The sequence below is a fragment of the Colletotrichum paranaense genome (genome assembly GCF_030867605.1).
Source record: "Colletotrichum paranaense strain IMI 384185 chromosome Unknown Scaffold_9.1, whole genome shotgun sequence".
NCBI lineage: Eukaryota > Fungi > Ascomycota > Sordariomycetes > Glomerellales > Glomerellaceae > Colletotrichum > Colletotrichum paranaense.
The window spans coordinates 2253173-2272335 of NW_026848967.1; the positions used below are offsets into that span (position 1 = coordinate 2253173).

At 49.8% G+C, this 19163-nt stretch overlaps 8 protein-coding genes across 8 annotated transcripts; 5 read left to right on the forward strand and 3 right to left on the reverse strand.

Moving 5' to 3' along the window:
* Positions 1-90: 90 nt before the first annotated feature.
* CPAR01_11527 (uncharacterized protein) lies at positions 91-642 on the reverse strand (the record flags this gene model as incomplete). Its single annotated transcript, XM_060495786.1, has 1 exon — positions 91-642. One exon carries the CDS (start codon positions 640-642, stop codon positions 91-93), a length of 552 nt encoding a protein of 183 aa, XP_060346134.1.
* Positions 643-1791: 1149 nt separating this feature from the next.
* CPAR01_11528 (metallo-beta-lactamase family protein) lies at positions 1792-2836 on the forward strand (the record flags this gene model as incomplete). The annotated part of the gene is made up of 2 exons (XM_060495787.1): positions 1792-2160; positions 2213-2836. 2 exons carry the CDS (start codon positions 1792-1794, stop codon positions 2834-2836), a joined length of 993 nt encoding a protein of 330 aa, XP_060346135.1.
* Positions 2837-3266: 430 nt separating this feature from the next.
* On the reverse strand, positions 3267-5154 carry CPAR01_11529 (uncharacterized protein; the record flags this gene model as incomplete). The annotated part of the gene is made up of 2 exons (XM_060495788.1): positions 3267-4963; positions 5034-5154. The coding sequence occupies 2 exons, from the start codon at positions 5152-5154 to the stop codon at positions 3267-3269; spliced, it is 1818 nt and encodes a 605-aa protein (XP_060346136.1).
* Positions 5155-7088: 1934 nt separating this feature from the next.
* CPAR01_11530 (uncharacterized protein) lies at positions 7089-7288 on the reverse strand (the record flags this gene model as incomplete). The annotated part of the gene is made up of 2 exons (XM_060495789.1): positions 7089-7194; positions 7266-7288. The coding sequence occupies 2 exons, from the start codon at positions 7286-7288 to the stop codon at positions 7089-7091; spliced, it is 129 nt and encodes a 42-aa protein (XP_060346137.1).
* A 1856-nt stretch (positions 7289-9144) lies between these two features.
* Positions 9145-9878, forward strand: CPAR01_11531 (uncharacterized protein; the record flags this gene model as incomplete). Its single annotated transcript, XM_060495790.1, has 3 exons — positions 9145-9195; positions 9249-9656; positions 9714-9878. 3 exons carry the CDS (start codon positions 9145-9147, stop codon positions 9876-9878), a joined length of 624 nt encoding a protein of 207 aa, XP_060346138.1.
* Positions 9879-10331: 453 nt separating this feature from the next.
* On the forward strand, positions 10332-12173 carry CPAR01_11532 (uncharacterized protein; the record flags this gene model as incomplete). The annotated part of the gene is made up of 1 exon (XM_060495791.1): positions 10332-12173. The coding sequence occupies one exon, from the start codon at positions 10332-10334 to the stop codon at positions 12171-12173; it is 1842 nt and encodes a 613-aa protein (XP_060346139.1).
* Positions 12174-14196: 2023 nt separating this feature from the next.
* On the forward strand, positions 14197-14801 carry CPAR01_11533 (uncharacterized protein; the record flags this gene model as incomplete). The annotated part of the gene is made up of 2 exons (XM_060495792.1): positions 14197-14535; positions 14658-14801. 2 exons carry the CDS (start codon positions 14197-14199, stop codon positions 14799-14801), a joined length of 483 nt encoding a protein of 160 aa, XP_060346140.1.
* A 980-nt stretch (positions 14802-15781) lies between these two features.
* Positions 15782-16566, forward strand: CPAR01_11534 (uncharacterized protein; the record flags this gene model as incomplete). The annotated part of the gene is made up of 2 exons (XM_060495793.1): positions 15782-16228; positions 16279-16566. The coding sequence occupies 2 exons, from the start codon at positions 15782-15784 to the stop codon at positions 16564-16566; spliced, it is 735 nt and encodes a 244-aa protein (XP_060346141.1).
* Positions 16567-19163: the final 2597 nt, after the last annotated feature.

A 19163-nucleotide genomic window follows, 5' to 3' on the forward strand; every position in this document is an offset into this window, starting at 1 on the left:
ATCTTTATGCGTTTGAGAAATAAATTTGGTATAACCTCAGAATTCCTCCTGTCGCATCTGGTCGCCCTTGTCATCAATCGTGATGTTGAATCAATCAGTCGTAAGCACATCATCTAACTTTTTGCTGCAGCATAATCGCCATCCTCCCCGATCCCGGTGCATGACCACTCTCGAGTTGTCGTTCCTGTCTTCTGAACCGTTGACGGTGTACGTGAAATATGCTGATGCGCCGATACACGAATGGATCTTTTCGTTTAGTCTCCCATGGGGCGTGTTCCAAAGTAATTGCCCTTTGCCGATGGAGGGGCAATCTAAGCAGCCCATCCCCGTGGGGCAGATCCAGTGTCGGAGTTGCGTACAGTGATGACAGAGGTACAGCTCTTGATTGCTGATGTCCTTGAGAATGAGGAAGAGGAAGTTGTTGAGTCTCTTGTCGCTTGTCCTTAGTTTTGGAAGGGTCGTCTGAGACAGGAGACCGTAAAGAGATTTGCAGGTAAGGGCCAGACACATGGCGGACTCCGTGGGGAGGTGGGAGGCTATTTCGAACATGATGTCGGGTATTTGACGAAGAAGAATCGGTAGATCTGCCAAGCACACTTTCTTCATGCCTGAGAGCGTTTCTATTGGCGTGATGTCCGACATCGTGATGACACCTGTGCGGGCTGCTGAAAAGGTCACGATGAGGAGTGGTCACCCTTGCTCGTGCCGGAATACGAGGTCGTGGGGATGGCCGTTATGAGCCTCCAGGCACGGCCGTTGAAGGAGCCGACTTCTGGAACATTTGGGTCTGTGGTTCTTTGTCGATGATGGCGTGTCATGACCAAATGCTTTGACTCGAACAGCGGCGAGGACTAGGCCAGAACGCACTTAGAGGGTCAAAGTTTTGCGGCTACCATCTCTTCGGGACAAGACACAAAGGCCATCGGAAATGAACAGTCTAATCGCAAACTTGACTAGAGATTTTTCTAAGACGCGTTCTGAAGGCTCGAGTCGCGCTGCTTTCTAGACACGTGAGACGTGTCTGTCCTCCTATCACCATCATCATATTCTACTTTCGGGGGCCTCCCTTTCTTCCATTCCCCTCTCTTTGTACCAGTGTCATATCAAAACATTGGTTGTTTTCTCTCACACAGATCACTCTTTGTTTTTTGAACATCTTGGAGTCATTTTGAGGTCACAACACTGGACAGTGAATTGCAGCATCCGCGATTGAGATATATGTCCAGGTGGAATCGCCACATCGTCTCGACCTCAGAATTAAATGGAAATGTTTGGTGACTATTTTGAGAAGCCTGAATTCCTCTCATGGAAGCGCAGGCTATTCTGAGGAGAAGGGTATGCACTCTCTGATGGATCGGAAGTCCCGGATATTATAAATCGAGAGATTATAAGCAGACAACTGGAATCCGCTTGGAGAAATATCACTAATCTTCAATTAAACTGTAGAGGATTTGAGGGTTCTCTGGCGCAATAATCAATTTAATTTAAAAGGGCATTGTTCACCGCCCATATATTTGGTGCTTCTAAGTGAAGGTGTTGAGAAAATTGGCAACGGAAACAAAATAACTCCGACTCTTCCACTGCAAAAATACATCCGAGTCGGCTTAAGGACACTCGATGTTTGGCCAAGACTCGGAAGTAGATTGAAAGACTGAATTTTCTGCAAACGTAATTTGATGTTTTATAAAATCAGGAGCGCCGGATCTTCAAAATTGGAGCATTTGATGCATCGAAAGAAAGTTCACCAAAACATTTTGCTCTTTTACCATCACCAGACGTACCGACACCGCCATGTTCAGCAAGATCATCACCGCCGTCGCTCTATCAGGAGTGTTTAAAAAGGCTTTTGCGTCATGCACTTGCGACCTCAAGGTCGAAAGCTACATCAGCCCAGGGTTCTCGTTGGATGTTGTGTCGTCTCTGATCATTGGCTCTCAAGCCGCTGCGATCATCGACTTGCCTCTTGCCGTTGCCGACGCGGAAGCCCTGGCTCAATGGGTCAAGAACACAACTGACAAGCCTCTCTTGGCGGCTTTCACAACGCATAATCACCCCGATCACTATCTGAGCGGGAAAGCATTCCTTCAGCACTTTCCCGAGGCCAAGCACTACGCCACGCCAGAGACGGTGCATGGGATCCAGAAAGAGGCTATCAACAAAGTAAGCATTCCTGTTTGAATTTCGGCAAGCAATGCTCATAACAGAGTTCTAGACTGAATTCTGGTCTGCCGCTTATGGCCCCGGCATTATTGCTCCCGTCCCCGCGATTCCGACTGCCTACAACTTCTCCTTCTTCACCCTTCCAGGCGACGAAAAGTGCCCGATCGAAATACTCAAGAACATTGGCGGCGATACTATTGATCTATCTTCGTTCTGGATTCCGTCTATCAAGACACTCATCGCAGGTGACGTCGTCTACGGCCACCAGATGCATGCCTGGCTCGCCGACCTCCTTACGCCCGCCCTCACAGAGTCTTGGCTCACGACTCTCGACTTCATCACGGGCCTCAGACCTAGTCTTGTCATACCTGGGCACGCGCTATCGTCCGATACCTTCAGCGCGCTCGCCGATGTCGATCATACAAGAGATTATGTTTCTTTCTTCCAGAAGAACATCGAAGCCAAGGGTCCCGACTTTTACACCCCGCGGGAAATTTCGAGCATGATAGAGGCTGCCTTCCCTGGCTTGACAAATTTGACGTCTTCGACTACTTCGGCTACTTTGCTCAACATCACGTCGGAGAACTTTGGCCGAGGTGGACAACGACAAGTACACTACTTCGACTTGACTGTTTATAACGATACGAATGGCTTGGATGGGTGGCGGCTGTACTAGTATCTTATAGTAGACGACACCTAAAGAAAATTAAGTTCTAAGCCTAAGCCTACCGGATAAAAGGTGTTTTTAGAAAAAGATTATAGCTTTGGCCTACGACTAAAATTCGAACAAGACGTTTATGGTCAACCCGGTCCCTACATGTATTTATATTACTGATCTCATTCATTAAAGGAGGCATGAGTAGGGGTATGAGCCAATGAATGGTAGCGAATTCCCTCTTTGACTGACAATCGGTCGGACAATGAGAATGTACACATATACGTATATGGATTGTAATAGTCCTCTTCGTAGCAAATTCAGATAAGTTGATTTGACTCCTACTGTTTTAAGCACGAAAAGTAAAACATTACATGAAAACTGACCAGGGGAAAATCGGGCTAACCGATGAAAAACCCCTAGCTATAGTACTCTTCGACATGAGTCGCATTCAGGCCTGAACATCTTTCCAAACAAGATACAGGTACGCGCCACTTCTTCCATGATTGATATCTGTACTTATTCCGTCCCATCCAGCATTGATCGCATCAGCGAGAGAAACAGAGTCGTCGGGAGATCTCCATAGCTGTACTTCACTGATCCTGGTAGGTAAGGTCAAATCTTGCGAAGTGACCACATACCGGAAGTCGCCGCCAGCTCCTTTAGCCAAGTCCCCTCCGAGTGCCGGATCGCTATCGCCAGTGATCTCAATGCTTAATCCAGTGATGGCTTGGGATGGGTCCGTTGTAGATGATTTTACGACGTAAGTATACTCTCCACCGAAACTATTGTTACAATCTGGGCTACCCAGATCTCCACTCTCGTCCACGCAAGTGCCAGGCGGGAAGAAACTCGAGTCGTTGGACGCCTGGACTGTGAGAGCTGAGACATATCGCTGGGTGGGAGCGGGAGGATTCGGAGAGACGTTCCCGTAAACCTTTTTGTTGATAGCCATAGCTAGCGCGGTCGTGTTGGTATTCTCAACCCAATCCACCAGGATGACGTTAGGAAAAGCCGACTGCGTGCAAGCCCAGAGGAGGTTTTGGGACAAGGGTATACTTGCTTTGCCAGCAAGTTCCTGTATGGTAGGATCGGTGAGGCTTGATGGCGTCAAGGTCCATGACACAAGATGAAGCTGATCGATGACTTGGCCAGTCGTGTCTTTCTGATAGTTCTCAAGCTTTGAAAGCTGATCTTGATTCATCTTATCCACATCCGTAGTGTCGGAATACACGTTGTACGTGAGTAAGTTTGCTTGGGAAAAGATGCCCTTCCCCTGGAATGAGGAGTCAGGTAAGATGTTGTCCACATCAAGGCAGACTAACACAGAGGCCGTTCCATTTCCAATGAACGAGTTCAAAGTATTGTTGAATACCACTCCTGTTTTGTAGTCTGCGTTGATCAACGCGAGATTAAGCAAATCCTTGGTCAGCTGAGTGAACAGTGTGGACCACTGGCCGACTGACAGGTCGGCAAAATCGTTCGTTGAATCGTAACCATGCGAAAGGTCCAAAATAATCAGCTCGGCATACTCGTCAGTGAATTTGTTGATGTCGGCAATAATATCGCTCATGCTTTGACCTAAACATCCGAGCTCACCAAAAGTCGAAATCGAAGTGAAGTGACCGGCTCTGAAGTCACCTTCCCCAGCCATAACCGGCCTGACGTCAAGATACCTGGACCCGTTCACGAGCTGTTGGTAAATAGTGGTTGATTGGGCCTTAATGAGACCACCAGCCACGGTGGCACTGCCCTCTTGAACAACACCAACTGGGTTAAGAACACCCATGCCAGCATCATGACTTCCTGGCATACAGATTTGCTTCAAGCGTAAGGTACCCAATGTAGCCAAGTTTTGATGCATCCAGTCGGGCTGTGAAAATGAGGATAACATGTTGTTGATAGTGCCGATAAGCACGAAAGGGTTGCTACCGTTATGCACAAAGCCGAGTGTGAGCCATTCACCTTCTAGCATCGTGGGAGTCGAAAACCCATCGATCCTGGCAAGCAATCTCGGAGGGTCATCATTTGCTCGAATGCTGAAAGAGTACCCCGTATCACCGACTGTATAAGTGCTAGTGACTTGTGTGTCGCTTTCTGTAACGCCAATAGTTTCTTTAAACTCAAAGTAAGAAAAATCGGTAGTCCCTGTCATTAATCAGTTGGGATGTTCGCCGCATATTTGGATTCTAAACAACCAAGAAGCGACGTTACGTACCTGGAGAGATTGAAGCACCTGGGTCCCATTTGTTCATCTGGTATCCATCATGACCAGGAGCAGTATTAGTAAAAGTGTACGGTGTACCATTGAGAATTTGAAGATACGCGCCGGCACCCATATTGAATGATTCGAAGTCGAAGTGTTGTTTAGTATGAAAGTGTGAATGGTGCAGAGGGTTGTTCGAGTTTCAATGGCTGTAGAGAGTAACAAGTACTTGTGAGGTGCTTGAATCTACAACTTGTAATGGCCTTTGAAGTAAACTGACTGCTTGGTGATATTGCAATGACTATCAGGGCGGATAGAAAAGATTATATAGATCTGGTTAAAGTCTCTGAACATCCTGTGGCGAGCTAAGAGAACCCTACTAGGTAGTCATAAACGCATAAACACCGGTCTTCAAAAATGTCTAGAACTCATAGTGTGCGGTGGGCACGCATTCTCGGTTTCAGACGAATCAGGTGTTTCGAAGCAATCGAACTATTTGACTGTGAACGGTTTGACTGTAAACGAGATATTGATGCCGTTTTCAGAAGAGTCTGGACTATTGTCCCGTAGCTGTATGCTACCTGGATACAGGACTCCGTGCCACCTGCTGCTTATAATGCAAGGAGCAAGGAACCAACGCCACCTCAGGTGTGATTGAAAGTCTCCCAACGCCATTAGCTTGACACATTACTAAAATCCTATCAGAAATGAGCATTCATTATCACCGCATAAGGCGAATTCAGCGAATGTGGCGGCATTCTCAGCTAGAAACCAAGGAAATAATAGCTCGCGGTGGTTCCACCTGGCGTTCTGATGGCATACATCCTCGTCTCAATAGAATAGATGGGTATGTCCGTCTGAGTCTCCTCAGGCGATGCAAATGAGCATAGGCTCGGCGGCGTGGCAGTGTGAAGTGGTTATAGTGGTCGGCCATTGTGCCTAATCCAGAAATTTGATTGCTGTCATATGGATTTGTTTGTCCAACCCGGTGGCTGCGCTGCAAAGCTGAACTGCCATTGTCTCAGACTGTGTGATTATCAAGACAAGCTAGGCAAGCTGCGCTAAGTAGGTCCAGAAGCAACATAGCCCAGAGTCTGGATCCACTGCAATTGTGGCCAGCTGAACGATTTATGTGGGATGGGAATTGCACGGAAGCGGGTGCTTTCTGCGTTGCCGAAGGTGCAAACTTGGCACTAGAGTCTGCTTCTCGCTTACCGAAGCAACTCAAATTACGGGTACCATAGGAGCCCACAATGCTCAAACTTGCGCTAGTTCGCGCTCCCGCTATTCTTACCCAGGCCCTAGCTGATAGACACCTTAGTATTAGGATTGGGGTGTTAGTGGAAGGCATTGTCGAGTCCTTAGTACTGATCGAGACCTAACTCCTCGTGAGTTTCTTCGGTGTACTGCTTCTGTTTATTGGAAAGATCAGCAAACGCACAAATTGTGGACAAGTTGATAATTGCAATTGAAGGCCGTTTTTCTATTTTCCATTGGAGAAATGTCCGATATACATTATTGCTAAACGTCACACCACATGCTCGATATCATTAGTGTTCTCAAGTCATCTGCCAGCGTTGTTGACTACTAGTAATTACCCGTCCTACCAAATTGAGACAGGTATTCTCTCATTCATCTCCATTGATAGAGCCAATACGACCAAACGGTAATTGTTTTGCCCACGGCACTGCCCCCTTTGGGACCCCAACACCATCACGAAATAAGGCCCTCACCAGGGAAATTCAGCAGGGCCTCCTCAGTAGCCTGAGCAGACGATTTGTCTAGCGTAATCCCGATGGACACGCCATACATGAGCTGCTGATCCGCCTTCACCAACCTTTTCACGTGATGTCTGCCTGCATCCGCTGCGCCAAGTTTCCTGGCTTTTAATCCTGGCGGGTTGACGCGCATTTGAGCTCGATGACCTCAATACGACTTTGGTCTTCAATTTGATAGCTCGTCAGAATGTCTACCTTATCGGCAGCGTAGGGGGCGCCCCATATATACTCTTCTCTCTCGGCATAACGCTGCGTTCCAATACCATTCGCCTTGATATAGTCGACGAGCTCACTTTGTAGCCAGGGCTCCCACCCACCGTCTTGATTGTACTTGGCAACCACGTAGGTACTTGTAGTGTCTTTGGAGGTATACGAAAATGTTGTCAATTGCGGTGCTGATTGCTGTCAGTTGAGATTCAAAAGGGAGGAAACGCGCCCATTGCATGCGAGAGGGGATATAGCTCACGGACGAGGGAGCTCTACCTCCATATTATAAGATACCAAAAGTCCTTCCCAATTCAATATAGAATTGTCTAATAATGCTGAGCAGTTGGATTCATCATCCTTGGTTAAACTGAGCTCGTGGCAGGAACGTCCGTAATTATGTAACTAGATAGTAAGTACGTCCTAGCAGATCGGTGGACGAAGAATGCCGCACAGGGGTTTTCGCTCGTGAAATAGCTAACTAAATGCATCTATGGCCTCTCTTTAGATCAAGTGCTAATGCGGGTTCAACTCAGCTGAGACTTTTAATGACTTGTGCGGCTGAGCGAATGACCATGCCAGAAACGAATTCGGATGCATGATATCACCTTACGATGGCGCCGAGCTAGATAGCTGAATCCCATCATTATTTTTCTCTCAAAGTCGGATTGGCGCCTATTATCTCATTGAATTGCGAGGTATCGCTTTCAAGTTTCGTAGAAAGGGATACCCCAAGTGCACAAGCAGAAACACGATAGCGGCATTCCGACCAAACAATAGAATGATGACTGAGGCAGCTATTGAGGTGAGGACTGAGGTACTTTACCGTCAGAACAATCACGCATTCTTTCTATTTCTGAAGGACATTGGATGCAAGTCTGGAAAGCTTTTACTGAAGCAAGGTGACAAGAGCAATGAAACATGCCCTAGCCTCCGCCCTGATCGCAAGTGCATGTTTCAAATTTGGTCTCAGTACATCTTCAATTGCTGATCAAAACCTCCTATTATTCATAATAGCGTCTACGGTCACGCAGTAGCCTATCAATCTGTGACTGCATAAGGTGAAATGCCCACAGACCCATGACTACGCAGGCAAGCCGCCATGGCATGAACCTGTTGGCACTGAGATGGTGGAGGTGCCAAGTCATGTCTCACAGTCTTGGGTATGAGCTCGTTTCTATTTAGAATTAGCATCCTGCTTCTCAGAGGGTGACTTGAAGGCGGCACTTTGCTGGGTGAGCTGGTCGTAAACGAGGCAATACTCTCATGACCTATGGTGTCATTAGCTATGGGAGCAGCAAGGGCATGTCAAGGTCCGAAGCCTCGGACATCGCTAGGTTGAGTACTTCAATGATAAGATTGCAAAACGAACCCAACTAGACTGAATGTTATTATTCTTGAATTGAAGTATGCAGCACTTTCTTGTTCATTAGCGGAGTTTTCATGATACTCGAAAAGATGCTCTTGAATCTTTTGGTTTTTATGATATTTATAAACAAACAGGTTTCTTTTTTCTTTTTTAGGAACAGAAAGAATGAGAAAGAGATTTTCTAGACTTTAGTCACGTAACTCTTATTTCATGCCTATCGCGTAGCGGATAGAGAAGTGCACATTCCTCATAGTCCTTGGAGAATAGTAGTATTATTGTAGCGCATATAGCATCATGAGATAACAAGAAGAGTACACATCCACTCAGCGCTCGAGCATATGAACCTGTTCACCTTTAAAGCAATCGGATTTACCTAGATACATATGAGACAGAGATATTTGAGGTATGGGGTGAAGATAGGAAAGTACTAGTTTAAGCGTGCAAGGTGTCCTTGAAGCTTTTCCTGTCGGTAGTCCGACACTCGAGAAGACGGCACCTCTATGGCTTCAAGCAGCCACTGAGGTAGCGTCAATGAAGGATGCGAAGATGTCTGTTCAGTATTTTCAACCACATCTTCATGTTAAAGTTCAGCTCCACAGATAAAAGCGGTCATTCATATCTATTGAGACCTCAAGGTTCTCTAATGGATCACTTTAACTCGATCCCGCTTACCTTAGGCTCTCCGTCTACAACGATTCACACACTGACAGACAGCCTTCGGACTCAACTTCAGATATTTGCATTCGACACCCGATCGTTTGAATCCATCAAAATGCGCTTCCATCAAGTACAAGCCCTCATCGTTGCTTCCTTGGCCGTTTTGGTATGCCCAATATTCCAGGACTACTCCATGATTTATTACTAACATGACATTAGGCTTATGGATCAGCAACTACCAACCTGGCCCCTATTGAAGGGTATGAGATTATCATCCCAGAATGGGAGTTTCAAGATGATATCAGCCCGAGAGCCGAGAAAGTCGTTCTGAATGGAACAGTTCAGGAGGTATTGGCGGATCTTCGCTCCTACGGCTCTCTGTACGCGCAGGTCTTGGGCCCTGAATCGGGTTCTACTACCACCTCCTCAGCCCTAGAGGAGCCGGACAGGTTCGATCTTTCGCATGTCGTCTGTCATAAATACCCCTTGGGCTCAGTCGCCGTCGCAAAAGATGGTATCAACGAACTCAAACGCATCCGGCACAGGAGGGCTAAACTCGAGGTTGGCCGGGGGAAGTGCGCTCTTATGACTTGCGAATTCAAAACTGCCATCTGGTGGTGTAATGACGTGAGTTCAAAATTAAAGACGACACTCTACGTACAAAGCTGAGTCGAGGTTTTACAGGACGACAATCCAAAGACCATGAGAACATTCGACGGCATTGCACAAGGGGCTGAGAAGGTCTTGCAATCCTGCGCGAAGAGGAACTCACCTAACGTATTGCGATCCTCAGGACAGGCATTTGACAAGATGAAGTGGAGCGTTATCGTGCGCGGTGAGAATTGCTAATAATGAGAGAGGACGAATGCGGGTTTTTAGATGTACTTGCCGGATATTAGGTCAACGGATGCAGCTTGCAAATGCAAGTGTGTTTGACAAGAACATGGCCTTTTCTCCAGTCTACCCATATCTCCTGTATTTCGGGCTCGTTGCCATGGTCAGCACGGTTGTGAAATTGATTAGTATATTACTTCATAAAGTATTCTAGAAGCCGATGATAGATCTCATTTGATGTGGAGGGCCGGATGCAAATTGCTTCCGGCAGCTCACCAAAGCCAAGCAAAATCGGAACCAAAATGAACAGTCTCACAAACGGATTCTTGCCATGTTTGAAATCGATGTCGCCTTATGAATAAGATAAATTGTACAAGAGTTTAGTGTCCCCTTGTCCGGGTGTGGTTGGAGTTGCTTCAAAAGAGGTGCTGCTAGCAATCGAAGAACTTTTGCAACAAACACCAAAGCATGGACAGTCTACAGCAAATTCTTGTCCACCTACTGGACGAAGCAGACTCGAGCGTTGACTCAGATCATGACGACTGCGATCACGGCCATCATCACCACCATCTCCGCCATATCAAGGATCAGCTCGACGATTTGGACCCCCCTACACATCTACAGTTGCTTCACCAATTACTCTGTGTCCGTACACCGGACCCACCGCTCCCGGAAGACATTTTGATCGGGATAGACTCGGTCCTACAGCAGCAGGCATCCCATCGTGTCCTGACATTAGCCGGTTCTATTCAACCGACAATAATACTCAAACGAGCGAACCATAAGAGCGTTAGAGTTACGCTCTGGCAAGGTGACATCACGACTCTCACCGGCATCACTGCAATCACCAATGCCGCAAACAGCCAGGGCCTCGGGTGCTTCCAGCCACCACACCGCTGCATAGACAATGTCATTCACGCTGCTGCCGGCCCCCGGCTACGGGAAGAGTGCTACCGGGTCATGAACGAAAGAGGCCGTGAACTCGGACCGGGCGAAGCGATAGTCACAGGCGCATACTGCCTACCAGCGAACCATGTGGTGCATACAGTCGGGCCGCAACTGCAACGCGGCTCAAAACCAACGACAAACGAGACTCTGCAGCTCGCCCAATGCTATCGCAGCGTTCTTGCCGCAGTCGAATCGCTGCCCGCGACGCCGGATGGCAGGAAGATTGTCGCGTTATGCGGCATCTCGACCGGCTTGTTTGCCTATCCGGCGCGAGATGCAGCAGCCGTGGCGGTCAGCGCGGTCGCAGATTGGCTTGAGCACCACGAGGATACGTCCATCACCGATATCATCTTCAACACCTTCACGGACGCAGATCATGCTGTGTACCAGGAAATCCTGGCTTCTCCCCCGCATACTTCATGGATGGGGCGGGCAGCGCCGACTTTTACTCCGCCGGCAAGTGCGAATCATCCGCCGCTGATCCAGTGCGACTCGCTGGACCGGGCAAGGCAGTGGTTGGACGCGGCTGACGCAGTCATTGTGAGTGCCGGTGCCGGTCTCTCTGCTTCCGATGGGCTGGATTACACTTCGTCGGCCCTGTTTGCCAAGAACTTTCCCGGTTTCTTGAAGTATGGGCTGCGAACTCTGTACAGCGTCTTTGGCTTCAACTCCTGGCCAACGGAGCAGGTTCGCTGGGGATACTACTTCACCCACTTGGCGATGGTCACGTCTTGGCCAAAATCCGGAATGTACCGAACGCTCATTTCATGGCTTGAGAGGTTTGGGGAAAACGCGCATGTGAGGACGTCTAACGCCGATGGTCTCTTTGTCGCCAACGGGTTATCGCCAGAGAGACTTTCTACCCCTCAAGGATCGTATTCGGTTTTCCAATGCCTGGCAAATTGCCGACCTGAGGCAACAGTGCCATCGGCACCTTTAGTTGCAGATGCGCAGGCGTTCTTGGACCCAGTATCTCAAATATTGACAGAACCTAGCAAGGTGCCCCTTTGCAAGTTCTGCAACAGCAAAATGAACATCTGCGTGAGGGCAGGGCACTGGTTCAACGAGAAACCCTTTGAAGATGGGGAGAAGAGATGGAAGCAGTTCCGCCGGGACGTGGTGCATCGTGAGGAAAGGACGACAGTGATCCTAGAGCTTGGCGTAGGGATGTCGACGCCGGGGGTCTTGAGATGGCCTAACGAGGATCTCGTCATGAGAGGCGGGGGAAGAGTGAAGCTTGTGAGGGTGGGCAAAGGACCTGAGACGGCCGTCCCATGGGATTTGGAGGCAGATGGGTTGGCGACAAGTATAGACGGCGAGATCTCAGCGGTGGTGAGCGAACTGCTCGCGGCACGAGCGTAGTTAAGATGGGCGCAGTCAAAGGATTGGTGCCTGCTTCTGAAAAAAACTTCGGTCGATGGAGTAGGGCGTCTCATGCCGAGCATCAGATATTAGGATGAAGGTAATCGATGAGAGTCTATTCCCGAAAAGGTTTGACTCAGGAGCACCTCAAAGACTACAGGCTGAAGAATCTCAATTTTCCAAATGTCAGAAACGTGCCTCACGAATAGAAACCGTGGACCTGCATTTCCGCCACTTGTAGAGAATGCTAAACCACTCATGACGAGGAACATACGATGAGTACGATTCGTCCCTTGGGCGATGCATGAACTCTCGACTAACGACTTTGGGTGAAGACTTCGCCAAACACAAGCTTTCACAGCTGGAGCCATCCGAGAGGATCGGAGAGAGTTGCCCTCACAGGCTTTCTTCCGTGCTGTGGTGGTCATGACTAGCCCCCTGCTATGCCTCTCTGCCCTACGTAAAGTATGTTCTTGGCATGTGATGCAACCTCGCGTAGGTAGTCCTGGCTGTACCTGACGTATGTAGTAGCCTTGCATCTTTACGCATCTTCTTGCCATCCATCCCACCGGGCCATAGGATTCTCATGACTACATGTACCGCCTGGCACCCGAGTACTGCAGGCATGGCTCGGGGTAGGGCGAGTTTTGAGGTGTCTTGGCAGCTTGGCAGCGAAGATCAAACCCGCGTGCGGCGTCAGGGGCGCGTCAGGTCTCGTGCGCACAGCGGGCCTGGCGACTCGCACCAGGCCTTACTGTGGCTGAGGATTTCCCCCCTTTTACACTATGCGCTGTATTGCGATTGGTTTGCCAGATGATGATTGATCTACGCAAGCATCGCGGGCGCGGGAATGCAAATCATTGTGGTTCTATGAAAGAGGGAAATCATTGCGGTGAAGGCTTAGCTAGGGGGGGGGGGGGCCTCACGGGACATGAGACCCACCACGGAAGACGGAATCGGCCGAGAGAGTGGGACCGCCCAGCCGGTTCTCGGCTCCGACCCGGGAGAAGGCGAAGAATCCAAGTGTTCAAGAACAGGCCTGAGCAAATGCCAGTGCTACGCAAGGCGGCAAAAAAGCTCCGTGTAGACAAGCTTTACAGCACACGACTAAACACAACTAAAGATAAGTCTTGGAAGGCTCAATTGCCCGTGAGGCTGCCTGAAAGTGTGTCGATGTTCCTACCTATCAAATCTTGACATGACCCTTCTCGGTTTCTGCATCAGCCGGACCTCCCGAGTGCTCGTCCAAGTATGAATGACTGGGATCGGACCGTGGGACCTTACGCAGTAGAATGTGCGCCTCATGGCATAGAGGCGACTCTTGCCCACAAACCAGAATAGCAAACGGGCGTCTTCTGTGTGTCCCATGCTTTCCAATGCGATCATATCCTGGGATACAAGCCCCCCAGTAGAGACCCGATTTCGCCATCGTGTTTCTGACACAACTCTTTTTGCCAAGCTTATTTTTTCTCCGCGCTTCTATTCGAGCGGGGTGGACCAGTTCCTGTTCCAGGTATGCTGCGGTGTAGCACGGACAACACGAATCACAGCTGGCGACTCAGCCAGCCGCGCCCCCTTCTCCATGGGTCTCCATGGATTGGCTGAGGCTCTCGAGTCCTAGCTGCGTGAGCTGCGTGTGTGGTACTGGCAATGGTTGTGTCTGCAGTGTCTGCAAGATCCAAGCGCAACGGCCCCCCTGTATCAACTTGCCCCTCCGTTCCCTGTCAGGACGTCTAGAACTGCCATGCTTGCATCGGAGCAAAAGGCAACCGATACTCCCTGCCCAGGTCTCCCCAATAATGAAGCCCACCTATTGTCCCTGGCCACCCCCGGATCTTTAAGGTGTTCATGTGAACATGGCCACATTCGCCTCGCCTGGCCCTGGAACTGATTTCCCCCAGGGTCGATGGGTGATCCACAGAAACGAGAAACGCCTGGCAGTGCAACGACAGTCCTGGAAACCACCGGCGGCTCATGCGATGGTCTCCTAGGAATCGTGCCCGGCTGGCAGTATTGATTCACAATGATCAGCGAAACGATGCGCCCCTCCTGCATCCTTTGCCATGTCAACGGCGATCAAATCCCCCAGCCTCCTCCCGGAGCTGGAGGCCTTCGTGCCTCCGTGACTCCGTACTCCTGGCGGGCCACCTCCTTGTTTCCCCTTCCCACCACTTCAACCTATTCGGAGTGGTGCGAATGCTACTTTGTGTGGATACTTCGGGCAGCCGAGTCAAGTCTAAATCCCAGAAGACCAATGAGACTGGGCAGCACGCCAAAGGGCAGAGACAAGCAAACGGGAGTGGTGAAGCTTGCCCTGGCGTACCTGGCACTAAGCGCTAGCTCCCGCGGTGCCCAGCTGAGAGTACGTAGTAATGCATAGCATCGCTGCGTTCTGCAGGGACTTCGCCTCTCTCAGCCCGTTGGTGATTTTCTATACGCCTTTGTCCCATTTCGGTATTCCATCCGTAAAACACCAATATGCAGAGAGTGGCATTGAGCACCGGTGTCAGGCACGACACTGCGGGCATGGCTAAGCCCAACATGACATCTCAACTTCTCATCGTTGGCGTATCCACTATCGTCCGCTGTCCAAGTTCACACAGCAAGTTGCAACGGGGTGGGCTTTAGGGGCCTTTGTTCCAGAAGATTGAGATGATAGCCGTCAGAGATCTCTGCGTCTCTCTCCATTCTTTGGTTCCCAGTCGCTCACGATTACGCTTCCACTATGGACGAACGTACCCAATGGCCGAGCGCAGGTTCGAGACTTGAAATCGCGCCGCAGGGCAAGCATCACCTCTGTCGAGTCGCCTTTCCACAGACTCTCAGCACGGCCTCTCTTGTCTCGCCAACGTGCGGTACCAACCAAACCAAACTAGTCCAACCAAAACGGGGGAGACAGAGACGGGTCTGGTGTGTTTGATCTGGGCTATTCTCTCCCGTGCCCTGGAATAATACGGGCGTGGCGCAGATCCTGGAACATCATCTTCCCTCCCAGGCACACCAGGGATGTGCGACAAACGTTTTCTGATCTGCGACAGTGTTTCTTCCCCTCCCTGCCCTCTTCAAGGAGGGGGGAGGACAACGCGATCGCGATGCGATTGGCTCTTCAACAAGGTTCGAACCCTTGTCGGCTCCCACACAGAGCCTCCCTTCGACGATCCGAATCGGAAAGGGCCCAGTTTCGAACTTGTCTCCATCACGAGATGCGGTCGTTCTCGCCGGTGTTTGGCCTCATCTTTTCTCTCCCACTCTACAGTCTAAACAATATGCTTGATGTTGGGGCTGGTGTCGGTTCCAAGGGTTGCAAGGCACCAGACGGTATGTGCATCGTGCAGGCGACGTAGGAGATATTCTGCTAAGTTTGCCTTTCATGTGCTGGGGGGGCATACTGTAGAGTGTCGACTCAACATCGTGGAATGTCGAGTACAAAAGCAACTGATTTCCTCCCAACCTTTTCTCATCTCTTCTCATCATCAGCATCAACATCTTCAGCTTTTCAGCAGTCTCTTCTCTCTTTCGGTTCTAATACCTCCTCCGGCAGGATACTACTCGTTTACACTCCTCTGGCAAGGAGCACCATCTCATTCATCTCTTAACTATTAGTCAAAATGTCTCTCAAGACCGTCGCTGCTACTGCTATCCTTGCCGCCGCCAACTTGGTGGCTGGCCACGGTGCTATCATCGGCGCTACCGGCGAGCTCGGTGGCACTGGTATGGCCCTCGGTGTTGATCTCAGCACTCCTCGTGACGGAACCCGTCGCGACCCCTTCCAGGCCGATTCCACCCGCTTCAAGGGTGAGGCCGCCGACACCTTCGGCGAGACCGTCGGTGCTGGCACCAACGACCTGGAGACTGGCACCAAGGCCATCATGGCCGCCACTGGCGACCAGCTTCCCCAGATCCGTGCCGGTGGCACCATCGACATGACCGTCCACCAGGTCAACGGTGACGGCGGTGGCCCCTACGACTGCATGATCAACGGTGATGCCACTGGCGCCACCTGGACCAACATCAACGTCCCCGTCACCGTTCCCGGCCAGAACTCCCGCAACCGCGTAAGTCACATCTTCTTCTCACTTCAAGCACTCGATACTAACAACCACAGGCTGGTGCCATGACCGACTTCCCCATCAAGGCCGAGATCCCCGCTGGCCAGACTTGCACTGGTACCGTCGCCGGCCAGAGCAACGTCTGCTTGGTCCGTTGCCAGAACGCTGCTCGCGCCGGTCCCTTCGGTGGTGTCGTCCCCGTCCAGATGGCTCAGGCTGGCAACACTCCCGCCGCCGCTCGCCGCAACCTCGCTCGCGCTGTTGCTGAGTCTGACCGCCAGTTCAAGCGCATGATGAAGCGCGCCATGGCCATTGAGGCCACCGACTTCGAGGACGAGGAGTAATTTAGTCATTCCTTTTGCACATATTCTAAGATTGAAAGGGTGGAGTGGTCTTTGAGGGATTACATGTAACAGTACTGGATTACTGATAATGAGACACGACTGCCTGCTCTAGCTGGAGTATGGTCCTTCTACTTTTTTGCGCCTTTTCGCCCTCATCGTGACTTTTCCCTGTGATTGAAAATGCCTCAGCGATCAAACTGACTCCTGTCCCTTCTCTTGTAGTGAAGATGTAAGGAATAGGTGGAAAATGTCGAAACTACAGCTGTGGTCGGATGAGGATTATACAGGGAAACAGCATCCTAACATTCTGTCTCAAAATCGTCGCGCGCAAAACCTACCCCTGAAAGTAAGACATTCGTCAACTTTGCAATAAGACGACTTCCAAACTCTGATAACTCTTCTAGTGCGCGAGCGCTGCCTGCGCCGGACGAAAGACCGGCAGCACTTGACGAATTCCAAAATCTTGGAACGTGAAACGAAACAATGGTAAAGCTGGTTCACGGGCCACACACCACTTCAAAAACTCAAAGCGTCTTTAAGAAAGAAAAGAAAAATGGGTGGGTTGAAACGGCCTCTTGCTTCTTCAGACGAAGACTCACCCAGGCACCAGGCTTAAGGTTTGTGGTTCCTGGAGAAGCAACCCACAACCTGGGGGCCATCTCGTCATATCGGCATCTATATCCGACTTTTACTGGTCTGTCATATAAGCGCAAAGGTAAGTGCTCATCAGCTGTTCTTTAGAATGCGGACTTGCAGATCTTCTGTCCCAGATGTTCCGCAGCCAGGCATGCATCCCATGGCAATGGGAAGACAGTTCAACGGTAAAGTCTAACGACCTCATTGTACCGGTATGCTGACTTCTCGTCAGTCATCAAGGCGAACTGAAAAATTCTGCAGCGTGACTCGATGGACGTGAGGTAGAGGGCGAGTGATGGCAATGGTGCGCTCTCGCCGTCTGGGCCCATTCAGCCTTTGCCTAAAAATGTATTTACCTACGTGCAAAAGATAGGAAAAAAGAGCTTTTAATGATCAACTACGACTAGACTTAGAGCCTGTGACTACAAATATGACAGGCGCAAAGTTAGCAGTCACATATCTCAGGTGGCGTCCAACCTAGAAGAGGTCATGGCGCACGCCAGTGGCTGCCTCAATGTATTGCTTTCCAAGTAGTGACCGTCACGTATATACGCTGCTGCTTTAGATCGGCCACACTAATGCTGTATTCGATTTTTCATCATTCTCGATGCTATCCTCTCGTATGTCGCAAAAAGTGTAGACGTGATACTGACCCCGCTTCTGGACTGGTGACAACTGACTCTCTCTTACATCAGTAAAGCTAAGGTACCTTACGGAAGGCACGGAAGTAAAGACAAGAGTTCACTCGAATAAGGTACCTCAAGAATACTGAGCCTATCATGTGGGCTGGAGGGATTTATCTGTGGACTAGATCAGAACCTGCAGCATAGGCCGCGGATTTGCTCCTGAGTTTCCTCCGCCAAATGGGTTTACAAGGATATCCGCACATCCTGAAGGTGAGAAGGACTCTACAAGCTTTTGAATTACGAGGCTGTCTAATAACAAGAGTTCGAGAGTGTAATATGACATAAAGTCCTTCGGATTCGCTTCGTATACTTGATGATACTCCATTTCTACGAGCTAGGTGTAACGTTGACCGCCAATCGTGGTATAAGTGCCATAAATTTGGCAATTGCTGTTCATTGACGAGTTGAGGATTTTAAAAGCTTGCTTTAGAACTGTATGAGGTGTGCGCCATAATTTTCACGATGTTTCTCACTTCCTCGCACTACGGAGGAGGTGCATGCTGAAATGCGTGCGAAGGTATGATCTAAGTAACAACATGAGTAGGATTAGGATGCCGAGTAGCTGATTCGATTTCTGCATGGATGTTGAGTCCCTGATGGAAGACCCTCATTCTTCTTAATAGCTGATTCTTCCTTACTTATCTCTTCAATTGATTGCTTGCTAAAGGAAGGAGACGAACCGTCACACCAGCTTTGCGGGCCGAAAAGCAATTGATGGTTTTGTGAAAGCCGTTCGACCCATGACACCGTCGCTAACAAATCACCGCCCAAGCAAGCCTAAGGACAGGAAGTTTCAGGTGCTGGGCGTTCAAAATGCGACTGTAGTGAGGTTACCTCCAAGCAAGTCAAGTCGGTACCGTGAAGAGTATCTCCATGTCATCCGGGCCGGTATAGGAAGGACGGACCGTGCCGGTGTCAAGATGCATGCAGTCTCTTACAGCGAGATTTCGCATGATAACGCATTCCTTAGCATCCGGTCGGCAATTGCTGACATGAAGATAAGTTATCTCTAGCCAAGAGATTCGGCCTTGTTGACCCCGATTTTGCTGTCTTGGCGATGGCAATGAGAATTAACACATTTAACCGGCGACCCACACATACACCGCTATGTATTGGCAACATCGGCATTGACATTCGGCCGGAGCTGCCAAACTTTCAAAGATTGACAGCTCTAGTAAGCAAGCACAGCATCCTAGCAACGAAAGACTGAGGGCAATCCGCAACTTCCTAGAGTCCTAGACATTGGTAGTTGGCTACGACTCAATCCCAAGAGGG